At 45.8% G+C, this 24,269-nt stretch overlaps 1 protein-coding gene across 3 annotated transcripts in view; it reads left to right on the top strand.

Annotated features, from left to right (window-relative positions):
• The first annotated feature begins 8,102 nt into the window (after positions 1–8,102).
• The window catches only part of SLC22A23 (solute carrier family 22 member 23), a 111,999-nt gene continuing 95,832 nt past the window's right edge, over positions 8,103–24,269 (top strand). For all 3 annotated transcript variants that reach the window (XM_075142593.1, XM_075142592.1, XM_075142594.1), the window contains exon 1: positions 8,103–8,776. In XM_075142593.1, coding sequence (XP_074998694.1) covers positions 8,243–8,776 — 534 coding nt within the window. In that variant the 5' untranslated portion in view covers positions 8,103–8,242. The remainder of the gene's footprint in view (positions 8,777–24,269) is intronic.

Raw genomic sequence — 24,269 nt, 5'->3', positions numbered from 1 at the left:
GAAAGAAACATTCCCCATTGAGTATGTCTTTTATCCAGGTGTAAAGAAGAAAAAAGTCAAAGGGAAATATTTCATGTGCAAATAAGGTTCTTGATTATAGGTTCCATTTTTATTAAATATTCCAGTTAGATCCTGCAAGATTGGAACTTGGTGATTCATACATTTGAGGCAATTGGGCTTTGAGTTGCCATCCTTACATTTGTTTGATTACTTTCTGTAACATATACACGGGCTTGCACAGTTAGTCTGCGTGCAAGGTGTAATTTATTTGTCTGAGGGCTGCATTCTGAGTCACTGAGTTCCCTCAGGGTGTCCTGATTCCTTTCCTCTGATAATCCTCAAAGGATATCCTAGGTGCTGTTTGGTTTTTGCTCTCCCTATAGAAACTGAGTTATACAGTAAAAGTGACAGCAAGCATCTGCATGTGGCAGGTTGTGATTCCCATTATAAGTGAAAATGCACCCATCTTGCTCCTGAACTAAGTATTGCTATTCCAGTCTCAGTATTTCGGTTAAGAATCTGTCAGCCTTAGAGGAGGATGCAGAAAATATATACATATATTTGCACTAAGTGATTTTTCAACATCAGATGTTCGGCTACCATCTTATGACCAAGGGAATGTAAAATGAACGCTGTTAGAGACTTCGGTCTTTTGAAGCAGGAATCTGGCTCAAAGCCTGTTTTATTTAATTTAATTGTTCATTTAATTTATTTAATTCTAGTATTTGAAGATCTGTTTAAAATACAAAAGCCACTGGACTGACTTAATTCGTACTCGATTTCACTACATTCTATTAAGGCATTCAAACAATCTGTGTCTAAAAATTATGCACACCGTAGAACTTGTCTTGTGTAAGCATTCATTAGTTTTTTCACATTGTTTTAACATATATGCGGAGAGAAAAAGCCCTACATTAAAACACCACTAAGAATGCAAAATTATGCACTTGAAAGTCAGAAATTACACAAGGAAAAATAGCTTGTGTAAATCTAATTTGGCCTCTCTGTGTATGTGTGTTCACATAATGTGTATGTGTTATACATATATGTATAAAGTGTATAATATTTGTGCATGTACAGTGAGAAAAGCCTTTAATTACATGACTACCTACTGTTTTTTCCACAGAAGACTTGCCTCATTCAGTGAACAGGATAGACCTGCCTCACATGTAGGTCGCCTTACTGTGAAGAAGGCTGTTCCCTATAAAACACTGCCTCATTAATTGTGGAGGTAGGTGAATCACAAATAAGGTGGGAGACTGGAAGAAGAGTTGAGGGGTGTCACTGCTTCTCCAGGGAGTTAAATTCATAACTTAGAAAGTCAACTGTCTGGCTACTGACAGGTATAGAGTACCTGAGTGAGCTCCTGAACTCCCCTCAAGAAAAATTATCAGGACAAACTTATGCAATTTAAGTTGCTGATCTGAGTGAACTTACCTGATTTATCCTACTGTAAAGTAGGGGGTGCATGCGGGAACCGGTCTGCAGGCAGGTTGCACGGGGAACTGCTTTCTAGCGAGGAAATGGTAACAAACAGCAGATGGAGGTAAATTCTTCTGGTGGCACAGCTGTGTCTTCACAACCTGGACCAAGCTAGGGTAGAACTAGTTTGGGTTTATCTTTCTTACTCTACAGTCACTAATATTCTACATCAGTATCATTGTCTTCATTAACCAAATTCATAACCTCATTTAAAAAAAAAAATGGTAGTGTGACAAAGTTTATTTTCCTCAAATCCAGGTTAACTGGCTCTAATTATCTTACCTAGTTTTAATTTTTTATTAATCAAGTGCTGCATCAGCTGCTCCATCATTTTGCCCAGGAGTGATGTCAGGCTTCTGTCTCTTCCACGAAGCGTCATAAGATGTTATTCCAGTTGCATTTGTCTCATTTTATGAGTGCATGTCTTGAGACTCCGGAATCTGATTTACAAAAGCACTGCACACTCACAGTTGCCAACAGGAGTTGTGCTTTGAAAATACAAAATGCTGCACCATTCTCAAGAATGCTAAACTGCTGGGAGCTGCTAGTACCCAAAACTTCACGGTTTTCACCTTAACCTATCTGCCTCTGAGTCTCCTAATATGAAAGGAAGGTAATAAACCTTCCCCTTATGGAGATACTGTGAAAATAAACGCGTTAATATTTGTGAAACACTTGGATACTTCATAGGGGAGAATTATAAAAAAGCCCATGAGGACATTAATCATTAGTTCTTGAAAGCAGGGTTTGAACATAGTGCATTACATAAGTCATGGGGCTCCATACTGAACAAGGAGAAAACAAAATATTGAATTGTTCCTCATTAAGACCCAGATTCTCAGAGGCATTTTAAGTGCCTAAATCTTGCTGAGTGTCAGGGCTTCTTAAGTGGTCATCTTTTTTTTTTCTTTTTTTTTTCTTTTTTTTTTTTTTTACTGGATAAGACAGGAGATCTGCAAGAAAAATTGTACATAGTCATGTAATTTTAGGTTGCATCATAATGCACTGTTAATTAAAGGTTGCATCAGAATGCTTGTGCACAAGATTTGGGGCACAAATTAACATTGCCCAAGCAATCTTAGTTACAGCATTTACCAACACCAGATTGCTTGACTTTGCAACATTGATGATCTTTTCCAATAGTTAGTGTACAAATAATTTTCTCTGTTTTTTGGATAATAAACAAAGCACCCATATTCCCCATCACGCTCACATCTCTAGCAGATGGGGGATGGGAACCCTTCCTCTGCTGCATCTCTCCCCGTATGGGGACAGACCTCTGCCAGCAGAGTAAATACACAAGTAATAGGTTGTCATCTTCTATTTGAATCAGCATCAGGGAGGGACAGAACATTTTGCCAGTGAGTTTCACTAGCATTTGCTGACATCAGAAGAATGGTGAAAGTCAGGTGTCTTTCGTTCAATCAAGATCGGAGAAGAGCACATTGAAATGAATACAGGCTTTTCTGCCTGTTCCCCAAGCGGCTTAGCCCCCATTACCATTTTCAACTCATTCTTTTTTCTTTCTATTTATTTTGTTCCACATCCACCTCTCACAGTACTCACCTGGCCCTCCTGAACTGAAAAATCCCCTGTAGCATCTGGATAAAGCCCTGAGCATCCTGATCTGACCCCATAGCTGATCCTGCTTTGAAAGGAGGTGGGACTAGAGACCTCCTGATCCCTTCCAACCTAAATTATCCTGTGATCTGATGAATGCATTGTGCTTTCCTCCATTATATAAATAGTCTGCATTCCAGTAGGTAATTTTATTAATTGATCTTTGTACCAAGTGGCTTTGGTTTATTGCATTGTTGTAATTTCAACCTCTACAGTACAGGATTCCTTCAGACAAAAAAGGCAACCAAGCATACATCCCATAAAACAATAAAATATAGCTAGGGTTGTTATTATGCTGAATGAGGTTGTTGCAAATTCCACATAAACCAGGAATTAGTGCCAGGAGCTCTTCAAAGTACTGGGGCTGGCCTTCCAAGAATCTGGAAATGTTAACGCCAAGGCTAAGGAAGCTTGATTTTTTTTTTTCCTCCTTTCTGTAAACATGATACTTCTCTGGATCCTGGCTTCAAATCCTCTGAGCCATGGTGGGGTGCCGACAGACAGGATGGTCATTCTGCAGTGGGAGGCTTGCTCTGCAACAGGGTGAAGTCCACCGGTTTCCACTGCTGTCGTGTTGTCCCAGCTCTGAGGCTGCTCGCTCTGCGTCACGTCAGGGATCAAACTGCTCCTGTAAGAGGAGACCAAAACCATCTTTTCTGCGCCTCCTCCCCAAACTGTTGAGGACCTAGATTACAATGGTACACAATTTCCTCAATATAATGCAGTGAATATGGAAAAAGAAAGCTAGAAGACATTGATTCGTTCTCTTTGTGAATACAACTCATCTTTTAAATTATATCTTTTTGTCTTCTAACGAAGAGGCACCCCAGAGATCCTACGTCATCTATCTGAGATCAAAGAAGCAGTGTTGGAGAAACCTTGATCACAAAACGTAGTGTCTTGTGAAGCCTTGCACAGGAGAGAGAGGCTTGCCTCTGTAATCTTCACTTCAGCATTTACTCATATGTAGGATCCATCACGCAGCTGGAATATCCCTTTCAAATCTTTCTCATTTCCTCATTCAAACCAAAACAAATTTTCACAAGAATATGTAAAGGCATTTCTGTTATTTGAAAGATATTTTTCCATGAAGTTTTGCTTCAGTGGTACTTATTTCATCAAAAATTTATTTCTTAACTCCTAGAAATGTATTTTCTTTCCTTTTTTATCCTCAACCTTCTTGTAGTCAGAAACAGTCTCTCGAGGATCACTGTTTCAAGGGTGGGAGAACTTCTACTATGTAAAAATACATAACTCTCAGGAATAGGCTACCTTTGAAATCTTTCAGTTCCAACCAAAATCTCAGGATGTAGGAGCAGCCCAGAAGAGGCATTTGGGACAAAAATGCTTGGTCAGCCTCTGTAAGGGTTGTTGCCTCTCGTTACGGGCTTTTCATTATACTGTACAATTTTATTCTGTTTTTACAGATGTACTCATTCACAATACTCCTACCTCCTTCTCTAAGGGCCCCTCTTTTCCCTCCCATCCCTTCCAAGTTTTCAATTCTTTGCTTTCTTCAGTCAAATTTCTCTTTCCTCAAAACTTTGAGACCTCCGTTCCCGAAGTCCTCTTCCCCTCTCCATCTCCCCCTGCCAAGCCCAGGCCATGCTGAGGCCTTTTCCCCTTTGTGGGAAAAGAGAGCGAGAGGTAGCTGGGAGTTTCTAGAAGACCTGTCCCAAACGATCCCATCGCAGAAGAAATCTGGGAAGGGTAGGAAGCAACCCATCGGGCTAAATCATGAGCTCTCAACACGAAAAGGAAGCACAGAGAAAGTAGGTCAGGTTTCCTCAGGGTAAGCGCAGATGTACCGCCTAGCAAGAACACACGGGGACAAACACAAAAAAGCCAATACAACAAATAAAACTTAACTAGCAAGAGCATCGCAAGTAACAAGAAATCGTTTGGTAAGTACATCAGTGGTAAGAGGAAGTCAAAAGCAAGTGGATTACTCATCAGAGAGAGAAAGCTATTGACCGGTGCTGCGAAGGCTCAGAGTGCCTCATGCCTTTTTTGCACCAGTCTTGGCTAAAAGAGGTCACTTGTGATCAGGTGATTGGCGTAATACATGTTAATGACAAAGGAATGAGGTTTCAGCCCAGACTGGGACAGAACCAGTTACAACAGTACTTAGAGAACTTAGAGGTGTTCAAACCAACAGGCTGGCTGGACTTCACGCCAGGGTACTGAAGGAGGTGCTCAAACAATGTTGGAAACACTAGTGGCTGTCTCTGAGAGCTCAGGGAGGATGGCCAAGGGCCCTGCTGATGGAAAAAGGCAAAACTGGTGCCTATCTTTAAAAAGGGCATTTAAAAATAAATAAACAAATAGACCAGCCAGCCTTTTTTTTTTCCCCAGAAAGCACCTAGTACAAATAGACACCACATTTGTAAACAGACAGAAGGAATCAAAGAGATAAGCAGCTATTAACATGGATTTGTCAACAAGAAACTGGTACAAGCCGGCCAAATTTCCTTTGGCGATAGAGGAACAGACCTTGTTAGGGAAGAAAGGAGCAAGGGCCGTAATCATCTGTGCCTTGGTCAGGCTCTGCACGTCTGTTCATAAATGAGGGAGTTCAGTTTATGTGAAAAAGTTGGGCAGTGGGTACAAAACTGTGGGTGTTGTCAGTGGTTTACTGGCAAATGCGTGGATTACAGATGCAATTCCAAAGGGGCCTGTCCTGTGATGTTTCATTAGTGGCCTTCAGAGATGGCACTAATCGGGGAGCAACTGAAAGTACATTGGTGCATGAAATAAGAATTCAAAATAATCCTAAGAAATTGCTTGGAAAGCCCAGGACGTGACTGAAAAGCAGCAAGAGGAGTTGTTTTTGCAGGCAGGGTTAACCCCCTGCACACACAGAGGCTGGGGCACCACTCAGCACATGCTGCAGGCAGCAGCTGAGGGGAAGGCAGAGGAGACCTGGGGGCAGTCGGAGGCCGAGGAGATAGCAGGAGAGGTGGACAAATTGCAGCCGGTTGTCATAAAGAAAACATGGCGTGGGGACATGATAACAGCCATCAGGTGTAAAAGGGCACTGCAACACAGGACAAGAGAGAAGAGACTTCCCTGGGCAGGGAGCACCAGGTTCACGTTTCAGCAGGGAATATTCAGATCACACAGGAGGATGAAGCGTGGCCTGGAGAGACTGCAGGGCCGGGCGGGTACTGGGGGTCCCTCAGAGCAGGACTGAGGGAAGCCATAAAAAGGGATCCAGAGCCACCAGTAGATGGGTGCCCTATGTAAGAAAAGGAGTTAAAGGGAGGAAGATCTAAGGAGTTAATGGTGTACAATAACTCATTTGCAGAGACCCGATCAAGTAAATGAAAATCCAACAACAACTTGCTCTTCCATTTATATTCGGTAATGACGCCAGTCCTCTTCTAATGCACACAAGTATTTTCTGCTCACTAGCCACGTCCATGTGTACAAGCATATATTGATCTGTTGTCTCTCTTTCCCTTCTTCCAAAGGAAAAAATAACCGCACAGTTCAGTAATGCATGGGCTATGCTCCACGATGAAAATAGTCTGAGGCACTTACATGCTGAAGTAAATTTAGCTTAACACAAAAATAACCTTCACAAATTTGAACTGTCTGTTTTACAATTAATTTTACAATTAATGTCAGGTCTTAAGATGATTCTTATTTTTTGTAAGTGTGTACTAATCTGATAGGCTGACTGAGGCAGTGCAGGTATGTCCCCAGCACCGCTCGAGGTCTCAGAAATGCCCCCTTCGACTTTGGGTTCTTCCCTCCAGGTCCGTCCCCGCTCCAGCCCCTCCCCTTCAGCCACCCAGGGTGCTGCTGCCACTCGGCTCCCCGGTGCCCTCCAGCCCAGCCAGCTGCAGCGGCACTGCATTATTAACGGGATACCCTGTAAATAATTGATAAGGAAACAACAGCGCGCTGTAGAGCGAGAGCACCTCCTTCCCCGGCCCTCACCCCGCCCGCCCCGCCGCCGCTCGGCCCGCCGCCCTACCTGCCCCGGGCCCGCCGGCGCGGCGGAGCGCGGCGCGGCCGCGGGGCGGCGCGGAGCCCTCGCGGGGCCGCCCCGCGCCCTCCCCGCCCGCGGCGCCGTCCCGCCCCCGGCGTGGCGGGTCCCTGCAGGGGGGCCGGGCCGGGCCGGGCCGGCGGCGCGGCGCGGCGGCAGCAGGTGCGGCCGCCCGGCACCGCGGGGGCGGAGCGGGGGGCGGCGGGGCCGGACCGGCAGGTGGGGGCCGCCGGGAGGCGGAGGGCGAGGAGCCGGGCGGGCTGCCCGCCTCTGGAGGTGCGGCCGGCGGCACGGCACGGCACGGCTCGGCTCGGCGAGCGGGCTGCGGCGGGAGACGCACGGCGGCGGCGGTCCCCGCAGCCCGGGCCGCGGAGGGGCCGGCGGGGCTCCTTGCTGCAGAGCCAGATGTGCGGGACGGGGGGCTGCGAGGGGCCGGCGGGGGGGTGCTGGGGGCTGCCGCCGCCGCCGCTGCTGCCGCGGGCGGGGGGGGACCCTTAGCTGTGCGGGAAGCGGGGAAGCCGTGTTGGGAGCTGTTATTTTTTTCTCCTCCTTCCTTTGCCTTCCCTCTCCTCCCTCCTCCTCCTCCTCACCAAAACCGGGAGAGGAGGCGTGTTCGTAGAGTCTTGCTGCACCGGTTTTGCTTGGTTTGTTGTTGCAGGGTTTGGTTTGCAGGGTGGGTTTTTTTTTTTCCCCTTTTCTTCCCCCCCCCCCCCCCCCCCCCCTTTTCTCCCTCCCTCTCCTTTGGCCCATTGCATGCTCGGATCCGGCTGGATCCTTCCTTTTATTTTCGGCGGTGCCTCTCGGAGGGGGGAAGGGAGAGCTGGGATGAGTGCAGCTTGACGCACAGGCGAGGGGAGGGGGGGCACCGCCGGCAGCTGCAGCGGTTCGTGGCCGCAGGGTGCGGGTGAGGAAGGGAGCGAGCGAGGGGCTCGCTCGGTGCCTCCCCCTTTATTCGCCCCTTCCCTTCCTCCCCCCCTTCCCTTCCTCTCCCCCCATCCGTCTCCTGCCGGGTCCGGCTGAGAGCGTGTGTGCAGTATATTACGTTGCAAGGTGTGTGTGCGTGGAGGAGAGGGAAGGAAGGAAGGACTCGCGAAGGAGCCGGGGCTGCCCCAGCTCCCCCTTATGTGAGCCCCCCCGGGCGGCTGGATGGCGATAGACCGGCGCCGCGAGGCGGGCGGCGGGGGCCGGCCGCTGCCGGAGGAGAACGGCTCGGTGCCGGGGGCTGTGGGGGGGGGCGCCGCCGCCCCCCCGGGGCCGCCCCCCGCCAACGCCGCCGGAGCCGAGATCCAGGCGGTGCCGGTGCCGCCGCCCCCCGCCGCCGCCTGCAGCCCGCTGCTCCTCGACTACGACGGCTCGGTGCTGCCCTTCCTCGGGGGGCTGGGCGGCGGGTACCAGCGGACCCTGGTGCTGCTCACCTGGGTCCCGGCCCTATTCATCGGCTTCAGCAAGTTCTCGGACTCCTTCCTCCTGGACCAGCCCGACTTCTGGTGCCGGGAGGCGGACGGGCAGGGCAACTGGAGCGGGTCCCTGGCGCCGGGCCACGCCAACCGCAGCGGCAACGGCAGCATCTTCCCCCCGCCCGGGTTGCCCACCCCCGCGGCGGGCAACGCCAGCGAGTGTGACTGCCACGAGTGGCACTACCGCATCAGAGCCGGCCTCGTCCAAAACGTCGTGAGCAAGGTGAGAAAGGCGGCTGCCCTCAGCCCCCCTCCCCGTCCAGCCCTCGCGGACCCCCTCGGCCCTACCCCGGCCCCGCTCGGCACCCATTCTTCTCAAGACAAGGGGAGCAGCCGGACACGATGAGGATCTGTCTGTGCGTGCCGCCGCCGGGTCGATCATGCGCCCCGTGGGTTACCCTCCCACCAGGAGTAAATCCCGCATCCCTGTATTCCTTTCCTTCCCAGGGTGTCATGTCAGGTGTCCGTCCTGTGGGTTTGTACCTGGGTGCTGGTTGCGGCACTGAGCTACAAAGTTATGTCCTGAAACGGGATCCTTGGCGGCTCTTCGGGATCCCGGCAATGGCAGCTGTCCTGCTGTCTCGGGACACAGGTGGGAAAGACAACGGGGGCAAGTGTCACCAGCTAGTGAGGGGAAAGGGTTGTGGAGAAGGCTCCAGTTGTGATATTGCTCATCTTTGTACGAGTATACCGAAGCAGACACACAAGCCAAAAACCAGGTTGATTTTTGGGGAAGCTGATGAGGTGGTTACTGTTGGGGAGGAAAACCGGACAAAGTTCTGCTGAATTCTTCTTGGTTTGTACTTATTCCCTTGATAACTGTTTCGGTAGAGCAATAAAAGAAGAAATGTCTCACACAAGTTGTTGTACTCCAGAGGCAGAAAGTGCATGTTGCTCTGTTTTGTGTTTCCTAATGTAATGGCTAAGGTGGAAAATTTCTAGTGAGGAGGGCTGCGCCGCTTTCTGCTCTTACTTCATATTTGCTGAGTAGCACGTGTAAAAAAATGCCTCGCCTTTTCACCTGAAAGCTTTTGCTTGTTTATGCTCCTGGCCCGGTGAAAGCCCTGACATCTCTGGATGGGCCTCGTTGGTATTAACAGGCAACTGGAGCTCTTGGAAATGTAAAATGAAACTGTTGCACCAGGAAAGTAGTTCCCTTAATCTCAAGACCCTCCCTGAAATCAGCAAAAATGACTTCCTGTGCGGGAGCGGTCTTTCGGATTAACTGTGTTTATCTAGTTGGGAGAAAGAAATGCAGCAATAATCAGATGACTGGCATGGTTGCGCTTTGGTCAGCCGGCACACGTTTGTATTTAATCATTGAAAAATCATTTCAGTTTCTCTTTGTGTCCCTTGAAAGTGTGTGCAACAGGGAAAAAGCAGGTAAAGCAAATCCCGCAAAACCTTGAAACTAGAACAGATTAAAAAAAAAAAAAAGCAACCCAGCAATGCTTCTTCCATGAGAAAAAAAATACAGGCACATGGTGGACTTGAATGGTTTGTGATGTAGAAGTGCATAATGAAATTTGACATTTAAGAGAGGCAGATTTTTTTCTGTTTGTAACCAGAGACTGAGCTATTCATTTATTTTAGGGTTTAACACTGATGCTTAAGCGTGAAAAAAAAATGATCTTGAAATACTTCTTTTTAGTGTAAACTGTAAAAAAATTTTTTTTTAAAATGTTTGAATCTTTTGAAGGTCGTTACCAAGTTGGCCACAAAAGGTCAGGGGAGAGTTGGTTTGCTATCTTGCATGCTTCTTTAAAAATAATAAAAAAAGTTTTCATTGGAAGAACTTGTGGTAAAGGGCAGATCAATTTTAAGGGATAAATAAACAGCTGTGGTCCCTGCTGCTTGTTTTCTATTAGAAAGAATAATAATCATCTTTTGAGACTACGGGTTTTTCCAGTGTGGAGTTTTTATTTTTGTTGTATGCTCGCTTCCAAAACCTTGGCAGCTTTTTCTCTTTGATTTGTAATCCCATGTAATTATAATTAGGTTGTTTTCTCGGGGTCAGGATTCCTCCTTAGTTTGTGCTTTGGTTTAGTTTGGGGGGTTTTCTGTGTGTGTGTGCTGTCTGTTTTTATTCTAATGAAGAGAGAGAGGAAAAACCCAGGCAGAACATCAGTGTAGCTTTATTAGGACTTCCTTTCTTATAAACCCCCAGGAGCTCTGATACTGTGGGAGCGATTCTCGTAACTGCTGACTCCTCTTATGTGCATCCCACCGTCCTTTATAAGAAAGAGCTGCCCTGGATGAATTTAGAAGACTGGATGTTCAGATCTCCCTTAACTCCCCTCAAAAATACATTTGTTTCTGTAATGTATTATGCAATGTTCTCATCTTTCTAAATAGAGTTTTATTAAATCTTAGTCTAATATATGCTCATCTGTGTAGTAGCCAGGGGTTATATTGAAATATCATAGAGAGAGCCAAAAGTATATTAATAAAAAAATGCACTTTTGTTTGGCCAGTAAATCCCCTTGTTCTCATCTTCAGCGGTCCAAGCTAATCGCTGCTGGATGCTCCATCGCTGCTTTGTCTTCAGAAACGACGAAACAATTGTGGTTATTTAGCACAAAGCATATTTCCTGCTCTGCGTTTTGCTGATGTACATGTGAATGAGACGTCACTGTCCCCTGTTCCTCGGGAGCAGATAGCTGTCCTTAAACTACGTTAAGTTTCATTGTCTCCGTAGCCTCTCTGCTAATGGTAGCCTTCATCAGATGTTGTCTCTCTGTCCCTGCTTTCTCAGCCCTCCCTTCCCCGGTGCCCATTTTCTCCCAGTCTGTGTCATGCTTGGGATTGGTGGAGTAGAGATCTTGCCGTTTCCAGCCCCGCTCTGTGCTTTGCTTAGCCCTGCTTCTCTTTGAGTCTTTGCTGGAGCCAGAGGTGGCCTTGCACCTTCCTTGAAGAGTGGCATTGCCACGCTAGGCGCTGCCATTACCCTGACCTCCTCGACTGAGTCACTGGGAACGGTGCTTTTTATAGGGCTGCCAGTCATTAGAACTGGAAATGGTAATAAAGGACGTACTGCTTATTATTTAACACTGTTGAAATACATATAGCAAAGAGGTCAGATGCGTAATTTAACCACAGGGATTCCAGTGGCCATATTAAATCACCCATCTGAGCTAATGTCCTGACTCGGTACATAAATCTTGGACTTTAGCTTGGTTTGTACGTAAATATCTTTCTTTAAGACAATTCACTTGTAAGGCTTTTTCACTGCTAAATGCTTCTTTGAGGATTTTCATCTATTCTTTATCACAACATCACCATTATCACACCACTATAAACAGAGTGCACGTGTATCACCTTAGAGAGATATATCCTGAACTAACTTCAGGATAGGCAAAAGGCTAGTAAAAAAAAAAAAAAATTGTCTTTTAAATGGTCCGTGTATTTTACCACTGTCCCAAGGAAGGATGCTGAGAAATACTCTCCTTTTTTGCCATGGGGAAACCTGAGGTCTCATTTTACCCGTTTGCAAAGACGCTTCAGGTAAATTATTAGCGTTAACACAATAAGCAACACAATGACAACTAAACGTACGTAGCTGTGAAGCCTAGCAGGAAGTTGAAGTGTGTACTCAGCAGGGACTTTTCTAACTCTCTCGTCAACTTCTTCAGTGCCTGGATCTTCTGACCATCTGCAAAGCCAGCTGTAATCTTGGGGCGAAGTTTTCACGGAAGCTCTTAGGTACAGGATTGATGGTGGTTGTTTTTCCCTCCGTTACTAGGATGACCTGTCCACTGTGTTCGATTGCATTACATGGTGGGGTTGTTTGTTGTTCTGAATGCTAATTTGTATAATGAACACCAAAAGCTGATGATGGGCAAGGACTGAGGCTTGATTAAACTGCAGTGGTTGATGGCACAGCATCCCTCTGTCCGCACCTGCAGCGTTCCAGATCATTCCACCTCTTGGGGGTGGCGTAGAGGGAAGCGGTTAGTTGAAGGATGCGTTTTAAGCACCCAGAGCAATTATGTAATAATATTTCATGTCTAGTCACAAGGGAATTCCTGTTGTGGCTGCTTTTCTGCTCCAGATGCCTTGTTTTGCTGCAATGCTGTTCTCTTGGCTCTCAACTTCCCACTTGATTTGGGTTGAGTCATCTTCTTTCCCAAGTAACATGCCATCATTTTACCTATTTGCCGCTGGTTCGATTGTTCTCATGCCAGTTTTGCTCAGCCTCTGGCAAATTGCCGCCCCCAAAAAAGGGGAGCTTAATTCAGGAGAGCCGAATGGTCCAGGGGCAGTGCTGCCACGCAGTGAGCACCGGGCAATGCTGTCTTGGTGCGAACTTGGATGCGTTCAGGCTGTGGTGTGATGCTCTTTGCCCCTGCAAGGGGGGATGTCTGTGCCCTACCAGCCTGCCTTTCCCTTGCTTTTATGGCAGTTCTGGCATTTTTCTGGACGCGTCTTCAGCTGATTTAGTTTGCTAACCTGGTAGAAAACTTTCTCTTTAAATATATATATTTTTTTTTATTATCTTTTTTCTGGGTTTTCTGCTGGGTTAATGAAGTGAAATGGCTCTGTGCCCTAGACTGTGGCATTGTCTCATAGGATTATTGCAGGTATCTGCAAGTAACCAGAAATGGTACAACAAACAAATCTATGTAACAGTGATGATGAATTTGGCACTGCTTACGGGGTGATATTTCTTGGGGTAGGGGATAGGTGTGCATTTCAAGTGGATTTTCAGAGTATAGTTGTTAATTAATTTGAAGGGGATCACTCTGACAAGGCCTTTCCCAAAATAAGAGCTGTGCCACCCTTTCCAGGCACAAATGGGAGGAGATCCCTCACTTGTTTCTGCGTATCCTCCAGTTGGCTGGTCTCTGCAAAGAGACTTTGGAAATGCTGATGCTTCTCTTTTTCCTGCAACTGCCAGGATTTGTCTTGTCAGTGTTGATTCCTGGCTGACTGGCTTCTTCTTAGTCCCAAATCAATGAAAACCTTGAGTTATTGTACCCAGTGCGGTAGTTGGGTCAGAATCGGCAAGATGAAAGCTAGTATATCACCCATGCCCTTGCTACCCTTGTATGCATTGAAGGGGACGTAGGGACCTGCAAGGCAGATACGTGCAATGGGCAGAAAGACTACTCTAAATTTCTTTCAGACAAGGCTTTGAAATTACTCTCTCTGCTCCTAACGGGTGCTGAAGGGGTCAACAAGTCCCTGTGGTCAGAGGTAGCCAGAAATATTGGCAGACAAGAGCAAACTTCTACTACTATTTTTTTATGGCTTCCTCAGCTATGGGAGAGATCCCAAATTTCTCCCCCCCCCCCTTCCCTCTGCAAGTTAGCTGATAAAGAGTTAGCGGTTGCCGGTCTGAGCATTCGCAGGCTTAAAATCTGCTTGTTAAAGAGGGAGCAAGGGGAGCTGATAGTGTGTCCTGCTGCAGCTGCTCTGGGGCCTGCCCATACACGCTGAACGTGGTGATGGAGTCTCCTGGTTATCCTGGTTGCTCTGGTGAACAACACCCTAAAATGCTGGGGCAAGTTTCTGGCCGAGTGGAGTGAAGGAAGGGGACGGGGTTTTTTCAGGAACAGTTCCTGCGTTTTCCTGGTGGTGCAGAACTGTCCTCTGCCTGCCTGCAAACAGCAAATTAACTGATGTTGATCTTTGAGATAACCAAGTAGGATGATAACACCAGACTACAAATACTTGTTTAGTGAGCCTAGATACTCACTGGGGGGTGGGGGGGCTGTTATGTACAGCATACGGTTTTCAAGTAATTGGTCTAGAAAACGGAGACTGGGTTAAGACCGATACTGACATCGGGACTCAGGTAGTCTTAGGTTTTCTATCTGATACGGATTTTTTTTTTTCTTTAGAGGGAATGTACATAGACTTAATGTTTATTATCATTCTTAAGATAAAGCGTCTCGGGTATAGGAATCTGATTTCAGCCTACCATAAATAGTTTGTAGCATTGGTAGAACTAACAGTAATCCTCTTAAAGTCATTCTTAGCTTTCCAAGACTTGCTATTGAGCCTTTTATATTCCTCATTTTCTGTGTGTATGTCAAACAACTGCATTTTTTTCTGGATGGACGTGATGTTTGAAATGGTTGGGGTTTTGTTTGTTTTTGTTTCCACTCCCTAATACATCCTGTATCTCAGTCATTTAGTTCAAACATACCGACCCTGCCCATGCTGTGGCAGAAGTTGCAGGCTACGGTGTGTATTTACCAGCTGTTCAGGCAGTCTAAAACCAAATTTCGAAGGTGCTCTAACAGCTTTACCTCTTCTTACTCTGGCTACAAAAGTGCGATTATAAAAGATGACCTCATGTTTTTCTTAAAGCATTTGTCAAAGAGGAGGAACTGGCACTTAGGAAGGCACCTAATTTGGAGCCAGTTCTGATGGTAACGTTGAGATGAGGGTTACAGGCCAGCCGAACATGAAGGTGTTCATTTTTTCGTGAAATAACATCTGGAATAGCACGAGACTTATGGTTTTCCTTAACTTAAAAACTTTTGGCCACACTAATGATGCAAAGTCTTAAATTAAAGCTTTCCAAATGAATTCTAGAGAGCTGCTAAATTTAGAAAATGCTGAAAGGGATCCAATGCTTTTGCGTACCTTGTCTTTTGTTTTCCCTGTCAACCTGTTTCTTTCTGCCTGGCTTCCCCTCCACGCTACCTGGCATTCCTGCTTGGGACAGTTGCTCTCACTCCCTCCCTTTCATATTCCTCCCTCTTCCCTCTTCTGCAGCACAGCCTGGCCAACGCTGGGTCACCCACAAGTAACGGTGGAATTAATTAGGTTGAGATCTTGCTGCAGAAGAAAGGAATGGGGTTTGCTGTAGAAGATCAGAGAACCCTGTCATAGGAAGATGCTGCAGCTTTGCAGCAGTGCTGAGCGTTCAATTCTTGCACTGAATTCCCTCAGAGCAGCTTCTCTTGGGCTCTGGTCACCTCAAGTCTGAAATGTGTGCTTAGCTTTCATAATGTAATTTATTTTTATATGTTTTTCCCACTTGACTTTTGACAGCAGGTGACCTTGGGTGCACTCTGAATTCCCTTTTAAAGTCAAAAGGGAAGGAAGGGACCTGAAGGAGGGAGAAAGGAGGTTCAAGCTCCTTCCAGAACGTGTCATCGGGGTGTGTTGCACAGGTATCCAGGCAAAACCAGTGTCAGCATCTGATAACCGCTCAGCACCCTACCGGAGCTGCGCTGGCCCACGCCCAGTGCAGGCACTGCGGAGCCGGCCGTGCCACTGGCCCGTGAAACCCAGCAGGCAGCGATGATTAATGTGCACGTTGAGTCGCTCCCGCCGATCCGGGACACGTCATACCCGCTGGGAACACGCACTAGGTCTGTGCCCATTCCCATGCGGCAGGAGATGGATCGGCAGCTGCCTGCAGTGCGCGCCCGTGTTTGGTGCAGCCGGCGCGTTCGGGACAAACTCCTGCCTGCCCTGCGAGCTGATGAGGCAAGGGCAAACGTGCTCAGGGGGCGACGGGCTGGGTGGGACTTTTTTTTCTTCCTTTTTTTTTTTTTCCCAACCTCCCCCCTCCCCGGGAGGAAAATTCAACATGTAGTACAAGGCTTTGTTAGGATTTTTATTTTGCCTTTTAATTTGGGAGAGCCCCAAATGCCGGTTGTTCTACTGAAACACAAGAACAAAAGACTAAATAAGTGAATATATTCTGATACTCGTTTCTGGGATGCCTATCTAGATCCACAAGTAGCAAAGCCGGGAGAATCAGGAATGCTACTTGTGTGATGCAGGGAAGCGGTATGTTCGCCTTGTCCAGCAGCATGTGATTTATAGTTACCCTCGCGCACTGTTTTCAGAGCAGGGTGGTCTGGTTCCCTGGAAAAGGTTTTTTGGCTCCAGACAGTTGTGGAGGAATTCATTTTGGCTCAAGTACCCTCTCCCTGTTACTCTGCAGCATTCTGGAGCTGCCCGGTCGCCTCCTGGTCTCCAGACCAAAGTCCACAAACATGTAGACAATGTCGCAATGTCCACCCTACAAATATTATTAAGGATAAGGAATGTAAATTAAACCATAAGACCTTTTCCCCTACTCTGTCTCCCAGGGCTATGTAAAACACTGTCTGCTTGAACAATACAAGCTTGACAGACCAGTTTCGTATTTTGATTTGTAAAACAAGTGGAGTATTTTTCTCCTTTCTTCCTTCCCCTTAATATTTAAGTCTGAATTAATACCAAACCCTCTTTTTTTCCCTCTCCTCCTCCTTTTCTTCTTGCCTGAGTTATAATAGCTGTAGTCCTCAAATGATGAGAGGGCAGGGTCACGGCAGCAATAATTGCATGTCAAAATTAAGGTGTCTGATCTTTTTATCTACAGTGACTTCGAGCAAGTATTTCATGAGGAATGGCTTCCTCCTCTTGTCTTCTCCTTCCCCTTCTCCTTTTCAGAGTTTTATGCCATGCTTGACTTTTTCAAGCTTTTTCCCCCAATTTTTAAAAAGGCCCGATAAGATAGTAAATTAGGTTTTGCCATGTCAACCATCTCAAGGCTGCACACGTGCAGTATGTTTTATGCACGTGTGGTTTTGGCAGCCTGAAAAATACCAGTCCTCAGTGTTAACTTGTTTTTGATAATCAGATGATAGCGAATGTTAATGTTTAACTAAAATGTTGGGGTTTTTTTTTACATATGGTTTCTATTTACAGTGCTTAGACCTGTTCTAAATACAAATTTGAAAACTAGTTTAACTTTTTATTTAGTTTGGTTGCGAAGTCAGTCCCAGCAGCATGTACCTTGTTCAGAATAAAGGTTGTTGCCAGCTGAAAACTGAGGGATGGCACTCTAAACCATTTTTCTGTGTGTGTCTCAGTCAGTCCTAGTGATGGGCGTTGTTGCTCCTGGTCTTTTCATGCAGCCGGAGGGAGGCAAACAGCTACAGGTCTTATAGCAAAGAATAGATTTAAAATTAAAGTCAATTTTGTGACAGTGGATCTTAATGATGTTAGAGTACTGTAGAAAAGATACCTAATTGCAGTACAAAGATGTAAAAGAGAGGTGCTCTCTTGCTGATCCTGCTGTCTGGAAAATTATGAATATAGTGTTCATGAAAGCTGCAAGCAAGATTTTCTATCTCCCAACTCTTCAATGTTAGATGACATGATGGAATTGGAAAAAGCAAAGTAGATCACATCAGCTGAGAAACAAGTTAGTTGACTAATCTGGGGAGGGTGAAGGCTGGAGAAGATCAAAAGTCTCAGAATAAAGGGAACTCCTGCTGCTGAAAATAAAAGTAGTAGTGATGGAGAAGTGGGTGGTATATGGATGCTACTAAAATTGATTTAATCATGTTGAGTATTCAGAAGACTGTCATATGATTAACAAATCATATTTTAATTGTTAGTGTATTAGTGATGATTATTTACTTAGCAAATTTCCTTCTTCCCTCTCCCAGGGGGGAAAAGCAGCAGATCTGTGATGAGAGCAAGGTTGGGAACAGAAGAGCTAATTGCTCCTGATTGAAGTGTGAAGTTAAAGGGTAGATGAAACTTTTCCAGTTTTGTGGTGTTTCAGGTGGCATCTCATTATCTCGGGACTCTGCTGATGTACTCGGTGGATAGCTTGGAGGGTCTTTTTTGCTTATGGCGTAGACTAAGGAATAATTTAGTGCAGAACATTCAATTTAAAGTCTTTCCCAGGTTAGTTTACTGGCTCTGAAACGAAGTCGACTTGTGTCCTTTTGCATGTTTGAAGTTTTGGGCTTGTTTTGTGATTGCAGTGTTGCTTGAGCCATCTCACCACGCTGGGGAGATGGCTCGTACAGGTGAGCCATGACTGAAAGGTGTTAGATGTGACTCAGGACACGCAGACGCGTATGGTGCAGCTCGGCTGGCAGCCTGGCGCTGCTTCAGTGGGTGCAGGCAGGAGATGCTGCAGTAATGCATCTGCTGTCGGCATCTCCTTTCTGCTGCTGGCAGGGGAACAGGGCCATGCACATACTGGGTGCGAGCGGGACAGCATCACCCTGTGGGACGTACTGGGGACAGCCTAGTTACCCTGAGGTAATTAATATAGGAGGCAGCGTATCTCTGCCTCTCCGATTGCTAGCAGCTTGACGCAACCCATGCCTTAGGTGTCCCATCTTCACGACGGAGTCCCATCTTCACGACGGAGTTGAAGTTTGCAAACCAGGGGGAAGTGCCGTTTTAGGTATCGGTGTTCACGCAGCGATGTGTGGCAGCGTGGCACTGAGCGTGTGTACTTTATTTTTAAGGCTGAAATACCAGACTTAAAAAAGATACACTTCAAAAATTAATGTGGAAATTTCACAGCTAAGTCATACATATTGGAAAATGCAGTATTTCAGCAACTTTAACTATGTTCAACTTCAGAAACCACTAGGGAAATTTGCGAAATCCATGGTTGTGCGGTCCTGTACTGTTTTGTGGGGACAGAAACTGTTTTCATAGGTACGTGAAACTCCTCTATATAACGCTGCGTGATCTAATTTTATCTTTCTTGGAAGACTGCTAAGCATGTGTCCTCTGGCTCACGCGTCCTCTCCTCTTTCTCTCTCCCTGCTCCCCTCCCTCCCCATGACCCCAAAACCTTTGGCTTTGTGGTAGCAGTCAAAAGTAATTTCTTTGCTTTATTTTTCAAATAGTACCTTGCCCAGGCGGTCGGTCGTGTCTGTAGTTAAAGCAACCTGACAATTTCTGTGTACATGACCTTGTGTTCACTGTTCACAAGTGATTTTCCTGGGCTGCAGCTTTCCCTGCCAGGTGTCTGCCGTGGTCAGAAATGGTCTACTGGTTTCAGAGAATGAAAAGTGCAGAAAATGGTGTTCTCACTGTAAGAAAAATGAATTGGATAAGAAGCCGAACAAAACAAACCCTCGCATCTATTGAGTTAGCAAGCTCCAGTGTACAGGAACAGGGACCCCAGATTTGTTGGGAATGGGAAGGAGGCAGATGTTGAGCAAAAGGTCATACTCTGGTACCAACAGTATCTCTTTTGCTACCCCAGTAAAAGTTCTTGCAAACTTGGATGGTTATGAACCTCTCAAAATACCAGCGTGTACTTGCTCAGTAGAAATTTGTTTTAGAAGGATTTATCTTTAAGAGGTCCTAAGCACTTGGGCACTGCTCGAAGCTTTTCAGCAAAAGCATCCACTTACGATAAAGCTGAAGAAAGTTAGATGTACTCAGCACTTGGAGGTCTAGCATCAGAGAGGAAGTCGCTTAAAAGTCCAGGTGTCAACTATGTCGTGGGTTGAGGCATTTCAGCATAGGTGGTGTAGGCTTCGAGTTGCTGTTCAAAGAAAACAAACAACAAAACCTCTCAATAGCTGGTTTGTTGTTTTTTCTTGTGGCTTGTTTTTTTTTTTTTTTATGACTCTTCTGTTTTCTGGGTAAGTCCAGTTGTGTCTGATAAAAATGTAAAGAAAGATGTAGTTTGGAGATGTGTGATTCTGAATGTGGCTGGTCAAAGAGTAATTCGTTCATTTTTATACCTTCTTTTCAAGTCTTCCAGGATTATTTGGTTTATTTTTTTACTCTTCATAATGTCCCATTTTGAAATGTGACCTTCTTGATACTTTCACCCAGCTGGTTGTACTGGTGGTCAAAAAATGCCAGGTCTTCTCAAGAACAGTTTATTGACACTTAAAATACAGATCAAGGAGTGCTTTGCCTAGCTGTGATCTCAAAGGAGAGGCATCCTTACTCTGAACCTCGAAGGTTAAATAGTTTAAATGCTCTGTTGTTGCCATGGCTGAGAGGGAGATACAGAGACACCTGTGGCAGTAAAACCACCCCAACTTTAGGTGTTGCAGTTGGGCTGGCACTTCCCTCTGGGAGGCTTCTCCTGCAACCTCTTCAGTGTGGTTTAACTGCACAGTTATTTTCTATAGAGTTGAGCATCACACCATTTTTTGGAACTTGTACACTTTCTTTAACATTAAAAATGCAGCCAGAGTGTCATCTTTGGCTGGGGGTTGAGAAGGGGAGGAGAGAAGTGTTGGCCTGTAGCAGGGTGGAGGGAAATTTTGGTGCAGCAGTCTCCTGTGGCTGTAACTATGAGTACTAATCTGATAGTCTAGTAGTGGGAAAAGACATTAATGGTACGTATATTATGGTAGAAGTACTGACTTTTTTGCTTTTCTGTTTGGGTTTGTGGGTTTTTTGTTTGGGTTTTTTTTTTTTAGTGCTTGGTCTGCTGACTTGGAGCTTTTCCTCCAGGAATAAGTACCTGGAGACTGTTTCACTTTTTGTTACATATTTTGTATGAAAAGCATAAATTTATTTTTTAAATATTTTATTCTTTTTAAAAACAACTTTATGGTTCACTTTTTTTTTTGGAAAAACACTGTTAAGAGAATCTGAAGGCATCATAAATTTAAACTCTCACTAAACAGGGTATTTATATAGAAGGTGGATTCTTGTGCTGTGCAGGGAAAATTGACGGGGTTTGATTATAAAAAGATGAAGCAGGAAGGACAGGAACAAAGACAGACGAGACCCAACACAGATGGACCTCAGTGACAAATGATAGACTCTTATTGTCATTTACTGGTCTTAAAATCGCCATCTAACGTGCAGGCGAGCTTGTGGCTTTTCCCCAGGAGGGGTTTGGGGCTGCTGCGGTAAGCTGTGGCACATGTGGTATGTAGAGGCTGGGGGTCCCAAAGTGGGACCTTTTCTCTAGGCTCTTTGTGCCAGGCTCTGGGCAAGCATTGGGCCAGAGCATCTCTCCTCCTGCCTCTTTGCTCTTTTTAGGACAGAAGGATCTGCCTTGCACTTTTCCATGCAATCAGGGTGAAGGTATAACAAACCAAATCCTTGGTAGGCATCTTATTATGACCTTTTTGCAGTGGGTATTCAGTGTGCTTAAACACCACAGGCAGCATTACGGCCTCTGGAGGACAAGTGCTTTCAAGGCAGGAGTCCTTAATTGGGACAGCTTGTGTTTGTAGTAACAAAGTTGCAGCAGATTTTACATTTGCAACTTTTATAACTTAACTTCCATGCAAATACTGACTCACTGCATGAGCCCTGTCCAGATTTTCACCCCTTGAAAGAAGTTACAGGATGGTTACTTTTTGGGTGCGTTACCTTTTGCCAGATGTCTTCCCAAGCACCTCATGTTTCAAGTAGTCCTCCATCCTGATGCGAAGCATAGTGACTCACAGCACGGGTGGTGACTCACTGATATCAATTAAACATTAGGATCCTGAAAGTGTGACTCCTTAAGCTTTGGCAAAAATATGCTGTCACAACATGAAAAAACCCACTTGCAATAGATTGCACGTCTGCATAGGTGGCAAATTCTCTACATTGCTGTACTGCTATGAAAAAAAGCTTTTGTTTTTCAAATGTTCCCTTTCCACCAGCGTATCTTATATACAGTTATTTTTGTTTCAGCGTAACAATACGGTCCTATTGGTTTAGCAAGTCACTTTATCAGATCTCTTCCACTAGGAGGATGGATGGAGGACAGAAAGACAGACAAAACCCAGGGACACAAAGAGAAATCCCAGGGAGCACTGTAAATTTAGTAGCATCCTCCTTCATGGGCGCTGTTAACTCCCAAGTGGGACGCCAGGGGATTCAGCCAGAGCAGTTACAGGATTTAATGGTCTCCCTGCTTTTAACGGATTAATCTACCTTTTGTAAAAGGCGGTGGAGGATTACTGTCTAGTCTCCAGCCAAAACAATCTCCCAGTGCAGATTTACTTGGAGTGCCACTTGAACTGTCATCAGCGCTGCCCAGCCCAGCGTTTTGTTCTGCAGGGACATGGAAACCTGTCACTCCTTTCCCTGTGGAGCAAATCTGAGTGTTGTGTTTGTGGGATGAAACTACTGGCGCTTACAGCAGGACCTGCCACGGCTTCGGGCACAGCCGTGCAGTGCGGGCACGTGTCGAATACGCTCTACTCTGTCGAGCCCAGGTGTATGTAAGGGGAGAGGCAGCACTGATGCTATATAGTGGTTCCTGCTTTATTTCTAGCTCTTCAAAGCTGAGGCTGCAGTCCTCTGCCTTTGGCTTTTCCATGGGGAAAGGAAGGGGGAGCACAGGTCTCTGGCAAAATTACTGCACTTTCAGCATGACAAAGCCTTGCAGGTTTACTCTGCTGCGGTGTTAAGACGGGTGGGGACGGTACGCTAGCTATTAAATATGTATTTTGTCCTATTAATATCATCTTTACCTGAGGCTGCTTTTGACTGCAGCATCTATTTTTCTTTTGTGCCCTTTCCTTATTCTTCTGTCTCTTTACGAGTTGAATGCCCTGGTGGCACCTACCACTGTCCTGCCGAATTTATTTTGGATAACTAATTCACGGCAACCTCCCTCTGGTTTGTGACAGCTGCCGGAGGAGAAATCGGGGTATGCTTGAGCTCTCGGTACTGAGTGAGCAATTTGGGGTCGTGGCAGATTCTCTGGAAGTTTGTGCTAAAGCAACTGTTGAAATATTTCACCATTTCCCTATTTACGAGTTCTGAAGGTTTTGGAGAGCAAGAGATTTGGGGAAGGTCAGGGGCTGCCTGCGTTTGTCAGCACCCATGTTAGGCTGCCCTTATGGGCTCTGATTTATGCTGGCCTGCAGAGCGAGTGCTTAACTGAGGGCAGGAAAGGGCCAGATGCCGGGTTTGCAAGGAAATACATGTTTTTATTTTCAGAGCAGCTGGGGAGTTGGGCAATAGCCTTAAAAACAAACAAACGATGACTTGCAGATAGGTTATCAAAAGGAGTGGGTGCATTTTAGGCACCACTGAAGGACATGCTGATAGCTTGACTTTTCTTCTGCTTTTAAACTCTTACCCTGTGTGCCAGTGTGCCAAAGTGGTTTGACATCTGTTGTCCTGGCCTGAAATTTCACAACAGCCCTTCATGAGATTTTGGCTCTTCCAACCATGAACCTTTACCTACGTGTAATCTGGTACTGCACATTCTCTGCCTGGGGCTCGTGCAAGGGCTGGCTCTCTTTGACTAGCAATAGTGAGCTATGAAAATGAAAAGGCACCAGGATACCTGCTTTTTCTTTTTGCGCTTGGATGACATCACCGCTCCTCTGACAGCAAAAAAATTAAAAATTGTAGAGATTGCCTTTAAAAAAGTGTTCATGTATAAGTATGACTATTTTTAATAAACTTAATTTGTTCTCTACAAACAAAAATGACTTCTCAGTTTTAAGCAGCATATATACTGTCTGGATTGTGAAAATAAACCCAGAGTATTTGAAAGCCTGCCTGGAGCTCAGATGCATCTCCCGAATTTTGTTTTGTTTGCGGCTTGTTTGGGCAGATATTTTTCTTTGCTAACTGGAGATTGGTTCTGTAATTGCAAATATTAAGAATTGCATTTCCCCCGCATGCTAAAAAGTCAGCATTTTTGGAGAGCAATTCTCACTGCCTTGCTGAGCTGTTTGCTGCAAACAATTCATAGCTATTTGGTGGAAAACATACTTGTTCATACTACTTGCTTTTGGTTTCTTAGTGCCTTCAGTCTGTAGGTTGGAGGATCAGGCATATATGTACCAACTTCTACAAGTCGCTGCAGCGAGGAACTCAAAAATACATTTAACCAAAACAAAAAGCCTAAGCCTGAAAGCTGGCACGTTTATTTTGGTGTGTACTTCTTGGTGAGATGGTATACTGTAGGGAGGACGTCTCCTGTGGTGTTGAACCAGAGGGGTGAGTCAGAGCCAGCCTTGTTTGTGGAAGGGCTGCATGTCATGGAAATGCTTAAAAGTGCAGCACACCTAATT

Source organism: Calonectris borealis, chromosome 2 (genome assembly GCF_964195595.1).
Source record: "Calonectris borealis chromosome 2, bCalBor7.hap1.2, whole genome shotgun sequence".
NCBI lineage: Eukaryota > Metazoa > Chordata > Aves > Procellariiformes > Procellariidae > Calonectris > Calonectris borealis.
Note: the sequence above shows the minus strand (reverse complement) of the source record. Positions and strands in the feature narration are given on the sequence as shown.